Source organism: Lutjanus erythropterus, chromosome 23, assembly GCF_056507025.1.
Source record: "Lutjanus erythropterus isolate fLutEry1 chromosome 23, fLutEry1.hap2, whole genome shotgun sequence".
Taxonomy (NCBI): Eukaryota; Metazoa; Chordata; class Actinopteri; order Lutjaniformes; family Lutjanidae; genus Lutjanus; species Lutjanus erythropterus.
In genome coordinates this window covers 28993054-29009594 of record NC_139339.1, presented here as the reverse complement: position 1 = coordinate 29009594, position 16541 = coordinate 28993054, and the positions used below count along the sequence as shown (strand labels likewise).

At 38.6% G+C, this 16541-nt stretch overlaps 1 protein-coding gene across 1 annotated transcript; it reads left to right on the top strand.

Annotated features, from left to right (window-relative positions):
* Window positions 1–15058: 15058 nt before the first annotated feature.
* On the top strand, window positions 15059–16372 carry LOC146306358 (uncharacterized). The gene has a single exon (XM_084711782.1). The coding sequence runs from the start codon at window positions 15137–15139 to the stop codon at window positions 16370–16372; it is 1236 nt and encodes a 411-aa protein (XP_084567908.1). The 5' UTR covers window positions 15059–15136.
* Window positions 16373–16541: the final 169 nt, after the last annotated feature.

Genomic DNA, 16541 nt, shown 5'->3' with positions numbered 1-16541 from the left:
GCTGGTAAGATATTTCTTAAACCCGTACACTGTGACTGCACATCTTTTCCAACGGCTTGACAGCGTTTTCAACCAACCAACAAATCAGTCATTCAATCAAATATAATGTGTATAACTCAAAAATAACGAATTACAATTCATTTCTGAGGGTTTAACAATCTGTACGGCAGCACCCTCTGTTCTTAGACCCTCTTCTGCACTAAGGCAGGGGCAGGGGGGTACTAACTAACTAAATAATCAGGAGAAAAAAAGAAACCTCATGGAGAGCATGAGAGGAGGGATCCCTCTCCGCAGTTGTCTTATGTTCATAAAATGTTCCAATTAAACTGTTATTGAATCTGACTGGATCTAGTGAGCTAACATGCTGAGAAAAAAGTCTCTGTGTCCATGAGCTAAGTTATGATGGACTCTACATAAATATATGCAAATAGCACTGGAGCCCTCTGTTGACCCTGAACTACAATAACAGCAGCTTCTTCATGACATAAATAACAGACTATCAATAATGACTTCCCTTAAAATCCATCAAATGCAACAGAAAGTGTAATGTGAGCACATTTGACAAATATATGCAAACTGTGTTGTTTTAGTTTCAGAGGCATCAGCTGTAAAATGCCAGGCAGTGCACACAAAGGTAAGGCTCCTGTCAGCTGAAAGTTATTTTTTGGCAATGACAGTCCACTTTTGTTATATTGTCTATTGAAACATTCTTCAGTATCTTTTAAGAAACACTCAAAAAACAAATACTTTGCCTGCATATCCACCCAAAAGTAAAAATAATTTCTAATTACTCTTCTTTTCCGTTTTAGGCTGTCAAGAACATCGAGGGGGAAGATGTCAGGCTCTTACTTGTTGGGGACCCTGCATACCCCCTCCTCGATTGGCTGATAAAAGGCTACATTAATTCACCTTACTTAACCCGAGAACAGGAATCTTTCAATGTGTACCTGAGCTCCGTACGAGTGGGTGTAGAAATGACCTTTGGCATTCTTAAGTCAAGGTGGAGGGTGCTAATAAAAAGGAGTGACTTTCATTATACATTTGCACCAGCCATGATCTCTACCTGCTGTGCATTGCACAACTTTTGTCACAAAGAGCGTGATTTCTCCAACAGCAACTGGTTGGAGGAAGTCCATGACCTCACTGCAAACTATCCTCAGCCTACCCAGCCAGTGTACCGCCAGCACAGTGCTACTGGCAACAGTGTAAGGGCAGCACTGACCAGATACATGGCCAGCCACTTCCCCCTTTGAACAGGGCATCTTCATTAACAGCTTAACTAGATGAAAACATAACTCAAAGCATAAAGGGACACTTTTATTGAAAGTCAAAATCTTTCAGACACTTAAATAACAAAAAGTGTCAGTGCAATACAAAATGCACTGCTATTTACAGTACATAACAAAAAGTGTCAGTGCAGTATAAAATACACTGCTATTTACAGTGCATAACAAACTAAAAAAACAAAACAAAAAAAGCCCACTGCATTTCAATCAAAGTCAGTGCACTATACACCTTGTGCAAAGTTGTGCCAAATATTTTTGTTCAAGTAGGTACAAACTTGTAACATGTCCCAACACTTTTACAAAATGTTTAAGTTTTTTTTGGTTTAAACATAAGTTTGTTCAACATAAAACAGATATTTCTGAACAACCTTTCTAATAAAAGCTAACTCAAACTACCGGGGCCTGTTTTTATTTCCCCACTTGTGATTATCTAATCTAGGTTTTGTAAGGTGTAGTCAGAGACATCAGGCTGGGGCTGTGGATATGGGTGTCTGAGCTGTTGATATGGGTGCTGGGGTGGTGGATATGGCGGCTGTTAATATGGGTGATGAGGATGCTGGAATGCATGTGAGGCTGCGTGGGAGGAATGTGGGAGGACAGCCCTAAGACCTTCAAACAGCTGCTCTATGAGGCGTTCATTTGAGCGGGAACTTTCCTCGAGAAACCTTGAGAACATTCTCTCCTCCTGTTGTTGGCTTTGTTCCTGCTGTTGCTCTAACCACTTGTTCTGGGATGCCTGCATCTTTTCCATGAAGGCTTGTTGATCAGACGACCAAGTGAGCAGAGCTCTCTCATATGTGGACTTTGGTTTGGTCTTTGTAAAAGGAATGTTGAAGCATTTCAGTTTTTTCACTATTAAATAATTTCAACACAAAAAAGTCCCAACAGTCTTTCAGCAGACAGACAAAGAGCCAAAGGAGCCAAAATGTGCTCCATTAAACATGCACTGTGACAGATTTCTTTGGATGTAACATATTCTTTTTTGCAGCCCTTTGCACAGTCAAATCAGCGATATTGGAGCTGCTGTCCTCACTGGCCTCTGTGTTCTCCTCGGCCCCCTCTGTGCTGTTGTGGTCATTGTCTGGAAAACGTTATGGGGAAAAACATTTTTTTAAAAAGTAGCTGACAAGGCCTTTGTCTTCACAGCACACGCCAATACTTCAGCATGACACGCAGCTGTAGCTCATAATGAAAATAACATGTCTATCCGACTGGTATTCCGGTAGTTTGGCTAACGTTGGTTAGCGAGCCTGTGTTGTGAGGTAAACTTACCAGAAATGCCAGCTTCAGCATCATCCGGAGCAGCGTTAAGAGAACTCTCTCCATCACACGACTCCTCCTCAAAACCCACATCCACTCCGTAGTCAGTGACGTTTGCTAATGGTCGTCCTCCCATAATTTCGTCCATCGGCTCGAAAAACGGAACGTTTGTGGGATCATATCCACTTTTGTTGTTGTGCTGTTTAGCCTTGTAGTAGCCGGTCTTTAGAGTTTTCCAGCGGTTTCTAATTTGTTCGATGCTTCGGTCGATGCCGGCTTCGTTGAGTTTTTCATGGACTTTTTTGAACAGTTCAGAATTTCTTGTTTTCCTACCGTCTAAGCGTGCGATAATGTTCAGGTCTTTCAGAGTTTGTATTAAAAATGAACTCTCCGCCGCAGACCAGTTCTGCGCGCATTGCTGCTTGGAAGCCGCCATTTTTTCGAGTGAGGAAACCTCACTACGCATTTACGTCAAGACAGAGCATGCGCAGAAAGAACCAAGCCTGACAGCATTCTGTTTCACCGTTTACATGATGAGATTTTACATCCGATCGGTTTGGGAAAAGGAATATTCTACCCCTGTGAAACCGAATGAAATTCCACTTGGTTTAGGCCTCTTTATTCGGATTGAGGTGTTTATATGGAACATTTTTATTCAGTTTGAGCTTCTAATCCGATTCTAATTGGAATATTAGGCTCCATGTAAACGTACCTTTTTAGGCCTGAACTGGCTTGCGTTCTCCACTATGGAGGTGAGAGGAGAATTTTATCTAAGCCAATGTCTATCATGAACAACACATCCCCATGGCAAGCCTATCTGTTGCACCCATGAAGAGAAACAAAACCGTTCATAAAATATATCTGAGGGAAAAAAAAAGTTATTACAACACAGCAAGCGGATGGTGAATTCTTAGAGTTGTTAGAGAGATCCGTCTGACACTCATACCAGCAGGAATTATAAACAGTAGGCATAGTTAAGTTCAACTTTTTCTTCTCTTAGTGCAATATTATCTGTCAGTATAAATAATGTGCCAACTGTGAATTTGTTGTTTATTGATGAAAGTTAATTTATTAAAAAAAAAGAAATTATTTTGACCAACAATTCAGTGTTTTCTCTGATTTGAGTATATACACTAAATGCACAACATACATACATTCCTTGACACAGGGATGGAGTGTGCCAATAAGAGCATAGCCTAGGCCAAGAGTGTTAGTTCATTTGTGAACAGAAACCGCTCCCACCTGCTCTCTGCCAAAGCATTGAACATTATCTCTCTTTTTTCTAAAGCATCTGGTTTGAACATAAATCTAAAGAAAAGCGAAATACTACCACTACATCCTTGTACAGATACACAAATAATGTCCATCCCTGTTAAATCTGAAGTTAAATATCTAGGCATAAAATTAATACAAGAGATTTAAAAAAGGGGAGGAAAAGAATCTGAATGAAAAAATAGAAAACATGAAAAAAACTTTAAATCACTGGCTAATGAGAGATCTATCCATTTTTGGTCGAAACCTATTACCTAAGTCTGAGGGGATATCAAAATTGATTTATCCATGTTACTCGATGTATGTGACTCCTAAAAACATCAAAAAGGCAAACTCTATAATATAACTTTATATGGAGAAACAAAACGCATTATGTTAAAATATCACACCTGGTTAAAGATTATAAAAAAGGAGGTTTGAAAACACTGGACTTTGAATCAATGGTAGGAGTCTTTAAAATAAATTGGATAAAAGCTATGTCACAGACAGAATCAATTTGGTTTCACATCCCCAGAAGTATTTTTAAGAAAATTGGAGGGTTGGATTTTGTGTTAAAATGTGATTTTGAGGTTTTCCGGCGGCGCCATGTTCGCGTAGGACGCAAAAGTTTGAGCTCTGCTGATTAGCCAACTTTCCAAACGACATTTGAACAAAACTCGGCAAAAACATGCCCAACGACACCACAAAGACAACCGCTTCCGATAGACTTGCTAGATATCAGTTTAGAAACAAAGAAGGGGAGGAAAAATCGTCGGAAACCGCTGAAGCTAACAAGCCTGCTAAGCCTGACGGAGCTAGCGCTAGCAAAGGTGGTGAAGCAGCTGCTACAAACATGGAGGAGATGCTGCAAGCTATCGTCCAATCGAATCGAGAAATACGGGAGGACATTTTACAGATGAGGATGGATGTAAAGGAATTTAAAGGCCAGACCAGGGAATCATTCACAAGACTTGAAACGTCAGTTGGAGGTTTAAGCGCACAGCTAACAAAGCTGGAAAAGAGGGTTGTTGACGCAGAGGAGCGTATTACAACCACGGAGGAGATCACCGCGGCTCACGGAAAAGCCATCGGCTTTCTACTACAGCGTGAGGCAGAACTTATGGAACGATGTGAGGACCTCCAGAACCGGGCGAGAAGACAGAACTTAAGGCTGTATCAGGTTCCTGAAGGAAGCGAAGGTAAAGACATGGTGGTCTTCATCAAAAAGCTGCTGCCGAGGGTGCTGACTGATCTGCCGTTAACTGAAGATGACATCAGGATTGACCGGGCGCACAGAGCGCTCATGCCGAAGCCAAAAGAAAATGATCCCCCTCGCTCTATCGTGATTAAATTCATGGATTACATAGTGAAGGAGCGGATCTTGCAGCAAGCCTGGAAGCAGCGCACAGTGAGGATGGCTGAGAGGCAGATCTACTTTGATAATGACTACTCACCTGAGCTGCAGAGAAAACGCGCCCGGGTCAGATACGTTGTTAAACAGCTGAAGCAGAAAAATATTAAAGCGAAGTGCATGTACCCAGCTCGGCTAAGGATGACAGTGGGCTCCGAGGAAAAAACTTTCCAGACGGTGATGGACGCAGCACCGGTACTTCAGGACTTGAACATCCAGATCCGAGTTGACGAACGGGATAAAGTGGAGCGAGAGTTGGCCAGACACAGGTGGGAGAGACGAGATGCCAACCGAGGTGGGCGGAACGTCAGCATGTTTACGGAAGAAGATTGCAGGTTTTTCTTCCCTTGAAATGACTGAGCATATTATGCAAGAAGTAAGGTTTATTATCATTATTATTATTATTTAGATAGCTTTGAACAGCTTTGAATAATTTTCTGTTAGATGGACTAAAGTTAAATGTTATTACTATCCTCCCACTACAGTGGTGTTGTTGGGTTTACACATATTATTATTAGAATGTATATGTATATATATATATATATATATATATATGTGTGTGTGTATATATATATATATATATATATATATATATATATATATATATTTTTTTTTTTTTTTATTATTATTATTATTTTTTGAAATCTTATTTCAAGTTTAATAGGAAGAAAAAAAGAAAGAAGAAAAATTAAATATATTTTATATTTTGTCAAGCCCAGAATGTAACAACAGCATATTATAACGTCGTTTGGATTGAGGCATCAGCTGCAATTGACTTAATGAGTGATTTACACTCAGCCATCATAGGGCCGCAGCAGTTTACCCGACGGAGTGGGACTGCTGCACAATGTGACATTATCCCGGAGGGATTCCGCCACCCTCTGCCCGATTCCACACGGGGACTGGTCACTATTGAAGATAGGCCAGTTGAGGACTTGGAAGCCAGGTTGATTTGTTCGATTTCTGATGTTCCCTATTGGGAATTGTACATAGTTTTTGTTCTGTTTTGTGTTACTTTCTTGACAACTGAGAGGATTTTAACAGCAGGTGACGGTGCATCTAGCATGTATAAGCTAACTACAAAGCACTATGACAGCAAGGATTAAAAGTAGTGTTACATGGATGGTTTGACTGTGGTTAGCTACAACATAAAGGGTCTGGGAAGTCCAATTAAAAGAAAGAAAATAATCAATCAACTTAAAGCTTTACATTGTTCAGTTGCAATGTTACAAGAGACACATTTGTCTGAGGCAGAACACCTGAAATTAAGGAGGGATTGGGTGGAACAAGTATACAGTGCATCTCATGTAGGAGGGAGGAAAAGAGGGGTTGCTATTTTATTCAGAAGTAATGTTTTTTTTAACAGCGAAAAAGTACTGAAAGACAAGGAAGGCAGATATATAATGGTGATAGGTACAATTGGGGAAAATAGATTTACATTCTTGAACCTGTATGCACCAAATGAGGACTGTCCAAATTTTTTTAAGAAAATAGCTTCCAAATTGGCAGATGAAGGGGAGGGAATCATAGTGGTTGGGGGGGATTATAATTGTGTACTAAATTCAAGTATGGACCGACTACCTGCTGAGAAGGGACCTCGAACTAGAAAATCAGCTGCAGTTCTGGGAATGATGGATGGATTGGGCTTGATCGATATATGGCGATATCATCATCCCAGAGACAGAGATTATACATATAGGTCCCAAGTTCATGGGAGCTATTCCAGATTAGATATGTTTCTTGTTTCAAAGGCTGACGTACATAGAGTGACAGAATGCAGGATAGAACCCATAACTTTGTTGGATCATGGCCCCATTAAGATGAAAATAAATTTAGGTCAAGAAAAACAATTTAGATACTGGAGACTTAACGTCTCAATACTGAATGACCCCCTAATCCAACAGGAATTACGTGACAGGCTAAAAGAATATTTTGATATAAATGACAACGGAGATGTTACTCCATCTATTTTATGGGATGGTGCCAAAGCTGTTATGAGGGGACATATCATTCAAATTACATCAAGAATGAAAAAACAAAGAGAAGCCAGGAGACTTGAATTGGAGACTAAAATTATGAGGTTAGAAAAAGAACATAAAATATCAAGAAGTAGAAATATATTAGACTTATTAAAACAGGAGAGACAAAAATTAGATGATCTACTTACATATAAAGCAGAGGGAATGCTCAGATTTGTGAAAAGAAAATATTATGAAATGGGTAATAAAGCAAGTAGGTTATTGGCTTTTCAGCTACGGAAAGCTCAATCGAATCGTGTGGTACCTAAAATTAAACACCCTGACACGAATAGAATTACTTCACAACCGAGGGAAATAGCTGAGGCGTTTGCTGCATATTATAAAAAATTATATGAAGGCCAAGAATTATCAGGGAAGAAGGAGAAAATAACAAAACTACTAGATTCGATCCAGTTGAACAGATTATCTCATGTTGAGGCTGATAGTATGTGTGCCCCCATAACAGTACAGGAAATAATAGATAGTATTAGTAAGTTAAAGAATAGTAAATCCCCGGGTGTCGATGGATACTCTGGGGAATACTATAAAGTTTTTGTTAATGAGTTAGCCCCAATTTTATGTCGGGTATATAACTATGCACTGGATGAAAGGGACCCCCCAAAAACTTGGTCAGAGGCAATAATCACAGTCATACACAAAGACAGAAAAGACCCCACTCAGTGTATGGGATATAGGCCTATAAGTTTGCTTTGTCAGGATTTAAAAATCTTGACCTCTATTTTGGCAAATCGACTACAATTACACATTCGGAAATTAGTTAACTCAGATCAAACGGGGTTCATCACTGGACGGCAGGGCACCAATAATGTTAGACGAGCTCTAAATCTATAATCTATTGCTTCGAAGAGAAAGACTCCATCAATGCTTCTCAGCCTAGATGCTGAGAAAGCATTCGATAGACTGGACTGGACATTTCTGGAGCAAACATTGGCCTATATGGGCTTTAATGAAACTTTTTTGAGTTGGATTGGAGTGTTTTATATGAACCCGCGCTCAAGAGTCAGAGTTAATGGCCAATGCTCCGATTTCTTCGAATTGGGACGGGGGACAAGGCAGGGGGACGCACTTTCACCAGCCCTATTCGCTCTTAGCATTGAGCCCCTAGCAGAATTGATTAGAAGCAACCCTCTTATACAAGGAATAATAAGAGATGAGGGTGGACACCAACATAAAATAGCTTTATATGCCGACGACATATTATTATTTATTGAAAACCCTGTCCACTCAATCCCAGCTCTCCTACAAAATCTTAATGAATATGGTTTAGTATCTGGGTATAAAGTTAATCCTAGTAAATCAGAAGCAATGATGGTGTCTGGGGCATGGCCTAGCCAGCTTGAGGATATAGTGTCATTTCGTAGATCTAAACAAGGTTTCAGATATTTAGGGATCACACTTACTCCTCAAGTAACACAACTATACCGGGCGAATTATAAAAAAATATTTGAGACATTTAAAAATGAATTGGCAAGATGGAATGTGCTACCGTTATCCCTTTTGGGTAGAGTAGAGGCTGTTAAAATGAATCTACTTCCCAGACTTTTGTTTTTGTTTCAGTCACTCCCAATCGGGGTCCCGACATCAGCCTTCAATATGCTGGACAAGCTTATATCTAGATTCGTTTGGCAAAATAAGAGACCAAGGGTGAGACTGAAAATGCTCACTCTTGGAAAGAATCAGGGTGGACTCAGCCTCCCCAATATAAAATATTATTTTTGGGCAGCGCAACTAACAGCAGTGGTAGCCTGGATTAATAATGATATGGAGTCGTCACCTTGCAGGTATGGTCAACAGTCCAAAAGAGATTTAGGGGGACAGCTGCCCTTTCACGGGCTATGCAGATTGATGGAAATCCAGATTTTCCCCCCTCAATAACAGATATCACTTTTAAGAGATGGGCAGACAGAGAACTAAGGGTTATTGACCAGTTGTTTTGCCACAATGTCTTACAGCCATTCTCATATCTCCAAGACAAATTCCTTCTACCTCAAAGTGATATGTTCCGGTATTTTCAGATTAGACATTACATCACGAGTCATAAAGACTGGAATACAATTAAAAATGCTCCAACAAACATAGAAACTTACTTTATTAATATAATTAAACATCAGCTACCCAACAAAAAGCATGTTTCCCATATATACAGAAGTCTGTTACTGGATACACCAGACAGTACTTTTTATATCAAAAATAAATGGGAGCTGGAGTTAAATATTATAATTGAGGATGAAGAGTGGGAAACGATATGTATTGGATGTCATAAGGGTATTAATAGTAACATGTGGAAGGAGTTTGATTGGAAGATGAAGATTAGGTTTTTTAAGACACCCTCTGTGATTTCTAAATTTGTAGATAACCCAAATGCAATATACTGTTGGAGAAAATGTGGAATGGTTGGTGACCATTCGCACATATTTTGGGATTGCCCAATGATGCTTCCTTTCTGGAAGGGGGTAAAAAACGAGATAGATAAAGTTCTGGGAATTGATTTATTATTTACCCCGAGTCAGTTTCTTTTCGATTTAACTCCTAAAGACATATACACCAAAGACCAAAAGCACCTGCTACATATACTCTTGATGACTGCTAGGAAAATGGTGACAATAAAATGGATGAATTCACAGCCACCTACAGTGGCACAGTGGCAACAGAAGTTGGGGGAGGTGTACAGAATGGAGGCTTTAACTGCTCAATTACAATTAAGGTCTGATGTCTTTTTGAGGAGGTGGCTACCCATAACAAGATACCTCTCTAACTGAGGGGAACCCCACATTGTACTGTGATATCTTAATTGTCCATTTATATATTCATCTATTTTTTTTACTCATTATTACTATTTAACTTAACCCTAATGTTTTGTCTTGTTTTGTCGCACTGTCATACATGCTCTGTGATGCTGTCAAGGAATGTTCTGTATTGTGTCGTTCCATGTTTAATAAAAATATAGTTCCAAAAAAAAAAATGTGATTTTGAAACTACGAAACTGCCTGTGAGGTTATCTGAATTTCATAAACAAGTATTGTACTATTGGAAGATGATATTTTCCCATAATTTTACCCCACATGGCTCCACATTGTGGAATAACAGAACAATTACGATAAATAGGAAAACTGTATTCAAACAGGATTGGTTCGATAAAAAGGTGATTTTTGTTATAGATCTAATGGATAACCATGGAAATTTCTTACATTTTAATACCTTTAAAGAAAAATTTGATGTTCAATGTTCTTATAGAGAATTCAGCAAAATATGCAAAGCAATACCTCTTGCTCTGGTACGTTTAATACAAAACACACTCTCTCAATCAAGTGATAGAAAATGTAACCAATTTATTGGGAAAGCTTTCAAGTGTAAAACTTTTCATGATTATACTAGAACTGCAAAAATCAGAATAAACAATGATTTATGTAGCACAGATAAATACTTCAAATATTTAAAATGGCCAATTCCGCCAAAAGCAAAAGAAGTACAATATAAAATTATTAATAGTTATTACCCTACAGCAGAAACTCTTAAGAAAAGATTTGGATTTGAGGTTGAAGCTCTGTCTGGAGGAATCTGAAACTATTGAACATCTCTTCTATTCATGTAGAGTCACGAGTCAATTTTGGAAAAACCTGCATAATTGGTTAAGGACTAATATCACACCTTTTGATATGAATCAAATCCTGATATACAAGAATGACATCGCTAAAGAAATATCTGACACAATACTATCATGATTATGGGAAAATATCATATACATGCATGTAAATGGAAAAATCAAAGACCTTCACTAATATGTTTTAAAAATGAACTTAAAATCTTTTATTCCTCTCTGTTACTTTTAGCTGAAAAATATGGACCAATACAAAAACTCTGCAATAACTTGCCACAATTTTGAACGCTTTAACTGATTGAAATGGCAGTGTTTCAATAAATTGTTAATGCGTTCTTAAGCATCATTTTCATGTGGTTGAAATGTGAATGATTTGGTGAGAAGGACTGTCTCATTGCAAAAGAGGGACTGTCTGTATTATTTAGTTATTATTTATTTTATTTTCCAACATGTCATCTATATTTTTATTGGAATTTATGTTTATATATATTCACCTAATTTACTGAGATGATAGTCTTGATGTTTATTTTTCTTTTTGCCTTGCACAAGTTTTTGTTTTTGTAAGAATGCAAAGTGGAGATTCTTACTTGAATTTGTAATTATTGTATTGTTCAATAAAGTTTGGAAAAAAAACTGCTCTCTGCCAAACTCAGTGTCACATAGAAAATGACTGGCAGGCCTCTCAGCTATAGGCCCTATAGACATTGGAAAATGTATTACCAAAGACCTACATTTACCTGAACATATCACCCACAGTGACAGTTTTTTTTTTTTTTTTTTTTTTTTTAATGAAGTCAACGTTATTAAGTCTGTATGCCGTAAAGGATCGTATCTTTGTTCAAACTCTACTTTCCGTTATGGTTTTTTTCCGCTTCAAGTTGGAGTTTTCCAAATTACCGAGTCTTTTGAATGCATCATATTCGAATTGACGAAAGGGAGCAAGGGAGCAGAAAGTGCGCAAGCTGGGAAGTCTAGCCAGGAGAGAAGAGAAGTCATGGTGAGGTGAGTCCCTGAACGAAAAATAAATGAATTTATTAATCTGTCCGTGGGAAACATTTAGCTCTTATTGTTGGAACTTCACATTGTTTTGTCAGGTTGCCAGTGCTGAAAAAATGTTAGCTAGTTAACATTCAGTTTTATACAAGGTTAAAGTGACCAGTGCTGTGAATGCTATGGGTTTTTCTATGAAAATATTGTATGATTCCGTAGAGAAATTGGTTTAAACACGCTTTTAAACACATGATCATTAGCCTGTAACTCATCCTGAGTTCTTCACTGGTAACTGCAGCTAGCAGAGATGCTTTGCAGGTTGGTAGCTGAGCAGGGTGTTAGCACCCGCCACAACTATGCTAAGGGCTCTTATTGATTTCTGAATGAATGGATGCATCGCTTATTTTGCCTGACTGGGAGGTCGTAGTAGTAGTATTATATAGTATTATAGTTAGTTAGTATACAAGGTAGGGCTGCGCGGTATACACGGTATGACTGTAGAAACGGTATAAATTTGGCCACGGTAGAGATTTGCGCTCTCCCGTCAAACCGTTGATGACGTAATCGCACCTGCCTCTGTGTGAAAATGGCCGCAAGCACAGTAACGGCGGGAAAGGAGGAGCTGGTAAAAAAAAAAAAAAAAAACGGTGGTACATCCGTGATTTGGATGTGGTTCAGGTTTAAAAAGTCGGATGTTGAGCAGAAAAATGTCATCTGCAAGATGTGTGGAGTAACTGTGACCGCCAACAAAGACCCAGATGCCATCCTATATGGACCTATAACCAATAAATTATTAATAGATTTTATTTTATTTTATTTTTTTACGGGGCGCTGCTGGTTTAGCTGATCAGGAAACGCACAGACCAACTGCAGACAAGCTGCGTGTGGAAGAGACTGTTGTTAATGACGGAGTTTATTACAACAGAAACTAACGTGATGGTTAATGACATCGACACCAACCAGATGTACTTATAAAATTAAACAACTGTATAAGGAGGCCTATACGTAAAACAGGAGAGTCTGTGTTTTTTTGTGAGAAACTTCAGACCTCACAGCAGAGTGAACAGATGAGGGAGGAGAGGAGGGCAGATTGATCACTAATCAATCACTGATACCGTCGTCCTCTCGGACTGATTAAAAAGTAAAAATGCCAAAATTGGTGACAAACCAAACCTGGTTGTCCACACAAATAAAGTGTTTGTGTTAAACACTGCAGTGTGTAACATCGTGCTGTTTACAGACAGTCTGCTGTTATTAGTTTGACAGACAGACAGAGAGGGTAGTGTCTAGAAGGGAACCCTAGACCCGCGAAAGCTCACGCGACTTTGATCATTTTAGTAGAAATAACGAACACACCAATCTCGCGAGAGTTGTGCAAATAAAGAGTTACCTTCTTAAAAAAAAAATGGTGCGCCAAAAAAAATAGAAAATCATGTCTTGGTGCCGATGCTTTTAATGTGACGGGCCCCATAAATAAAACAGTATTCACTGATCCACAGAAGGTCACTGAAACACTGACCACTGACCTGCTTTGATGGAAAAAATCACACTCTTTACTTGGGTATTTTTTTTTTTTACAGATGTTTCCAGGATTACAGAACCTTTTCACTGTTTTTGCCATTTGCCTTATAGAAAACCTCCCTTACTTGAAGTACTGTTTACAATATCCACTTTATTTTTGTAAGAATTTTTGTACTTCTGTTGTTCTTCTGCACAATAAATGCTCAAAAAAATTACATTATATCTTTGCTTTTATTGTTTTGTTTTTTTTGTCAAATCGATTTAGTTTTGCTAAGGGTCTACAAAACCCACTCAGAAACACTTCCATTATAAGTTTTACACTGCTACATTTATACCGCGATATATACCGTTACCGTGAAGGGATTCAATTTATACCGTGATATGAATTTTGGGTCATACTGCCCAGCCCTAATACAAGGTAAGGCAGTTTTATTCATAGCCCATTTTTACAAACACTTGTCTCAAATGGCTTTACATAGCATCAAAACAACAACATCTGCCCAGACCCTCACATCCACTTAGGAAAAAACTACCAAGAAATAACAGGAGAACCTCAGGGTGAGGGAATCCTTCACCCAGGACAGACAGACGTGACATAGATGTTGTATACAGACAAGAAAATAGTTTTCAAGGAATATGGAAAAACATTGAAATGGTTAACAGTTACAATTATTCAGTTTAGGTACTATTATGCACTGTTTGAACTCACATGTTCCTCCAAAAGAATGCTGTGTTGTGAGCAGGTCAGTGGACAGTGAAAACATATTTTGGCTGGTAATATTTCATATCTTACCTGTCATGAAGTGTTTTTTTTTGTTTTTTTAGCCTGTATGTCCATTTCCTTGGTTTGGCTTCAACTCTAACTCAACACCCCCAGGAAAAAAAATACACGTTTTCTATTTGTCTAAAGCGAAATATGAATGTGTCTTTTGTTTGTTTGTATTAATTTATTTTTGTGAAGGAAAAATACCCATTTACTTGTGCTACATAATGCATTTTTAATTACAGTGTGTTATACTGTCATGATGATTTTTACAGTAAGTGTGCTTATTGTTGTTACAGAAATTTGCTGGTGGAAATACAGATTATTGAACTCATTAAAGGTAAGCTGCTCTGGTGAAATACAGAAGTTTTTTTTACAAATGCCCGCCTTGCCCTCATGTTGTTTACTTTTGCACTGTCCCTGTCAAATAAACAAACAAACGAATAAATAAATAAATGTACTGATATACTATATGATGTATCAATGTATAATACTTGCTCCTTTCTTTCTTTTTCAGAATAACAGTCTGCTGCTGAGCTGCACAAGTTGCCAAACACCAAATAGGTTAGTGATACTGTAGTGCCATGGATAAAGAACAGTGGAATACCACATGCAGTAATTTAAGGAAAAGAGCTGTCAAAAGAGTTAACCAGTTCTTTGACTCTTTAAATGACAAGCATGAGCTTGAGGTTGACACTGAAGAGGAGTGCAGTTTTCAACCTCGGAAGCAATCGCTGATTCACCACCAAACTTTGACATAGACAGTGGAGATGGTGGATTAAGTTGTAATGATGATGACAGAAATGATGTTCATGAACAAGGGATTTAGCAAGTTGTTTGAGAGACTGGAGTACACAATTTGGGATTTCGCTGATTGCTTTGTCTGCCCTCTTGTCTATTCTGAAAGTTCATCATCCTTCATTGCCCAAAGATGCCAGAACATTGTTAAAGACACAGATTTGCCATGCTGTTACTTCCTTGGCAGGTGGATTGTTCCACTATTTTGGGATACAGAATATGTTCAGTAAAATATTTCAGAGACTGGCATTTATTGTTCCAGACAGTCACAACTTTAAATTGCAGTTAAATATTGACGGTCTACCAATTTTTAAAAGTTCAGCTGTTCAGTTTTGGCCAATCTTGGGAATCCTCCAAGGATTCAGTAGGAAACCTGTGCCAATTGCTATTTTCTGTGGGAACTCAAAGCCTCTGTCTTTGTCAGAATATCTAAGGGATCTGGTTTGTGAACTTAAATCCCTGAGCAATGGATTTGTTGTTAATGGTAAAACCTTTTTCCTCACTGTGTGCTCAGTAATTTGTGATGCTCCTGCAAGGGCCTTTGTTAAAGGTATTAAATCACACAATGGCTACAGTGGCTGTGACAGATGTGTACAGTCAGGCGTATATGTGAATAATCGCATGACATTCCCAGAGACAAACGCTAGAGCGAGAACTGATGAATCTTTTTCAAATGCAGAGGATGAGGACCACCACATAAAACCTTCACCATTTTGTGAAACATCTGTTCCTATGGTCAGTGGCTTCCCACATGACTATATGCATTTAGTTTGCTTAGGTGTGGTGCGTCGTCTACTTGATTTATGGATTGGCACATGTGGGAAGTTAAAATCCCGCATTTCATCCAGGCAAGTCTCTCTGATTTCTGTCAAGTTACTTGCTCTCAGAATGTACATACCCTCCGAATTTGCCCGAAGACCAAGGGGGCTTGATGAAAGATTAAGATGGAAGGCAACAGAGCTTAGGCAGTTCCTACTTTACACTGGCCCAGTTGTTTTGAAAGATGTTCTGGCTCCTGAGGTGTATCAAAACTTTATGCTCTTATCTGTGAGCATTTACATTCTGGCGAGTCCAACCTATTGTTTGATGCTAAATGACTTTGCAAACACACTCCTCAGAGCATTTGTTAAACATTTTGGGCAACTCTATGGTCATGAATTTGTAGTATACAACATACATGGCTTGATTCACCTCAGTGAAGATGTAAGGGTACATGGGAACTTGGACCTAATATCTGGATTTCCTTTTGAGAACTATTTAAAAAACATTAAAGGCATGGTTAGAAAGCCTAGTTCACCACTGCAACAAGTGATACGCAGGATTGCAGAACTTGACTCAATAAGTTTACCAGAGGAAACTCTGAAAACTGGCAAAAATCTCAAAATGTCGCATTCAGATGGACCTGTCCCTGAAGGCTTTGTGGGAACAGGGAGAGGGACAGATGCATTAAAATGAATGGCAAGATACTTCTGGTCCAGAATATAGTTGTTTTTGAGGGTCAGGAATACCTGGTCTGCAAAGAGTACAGATTGCAAACTTTTTTGACTATCCCATTGACTCTTCAAATTTGGGAATTTGTTTTGTGTCAGATCTGTCATCACACCTAATGTGCTTGAGGTTGGAC

Coding starts and splice junctions, on each gene's coding strand:
- LOC146306358 (XM_084711782.1), top strand. CDS start 15,137: ATGTTCAGTAAAATATTTCAGAGACTGGCATTTATTGTTCCAGACAGT.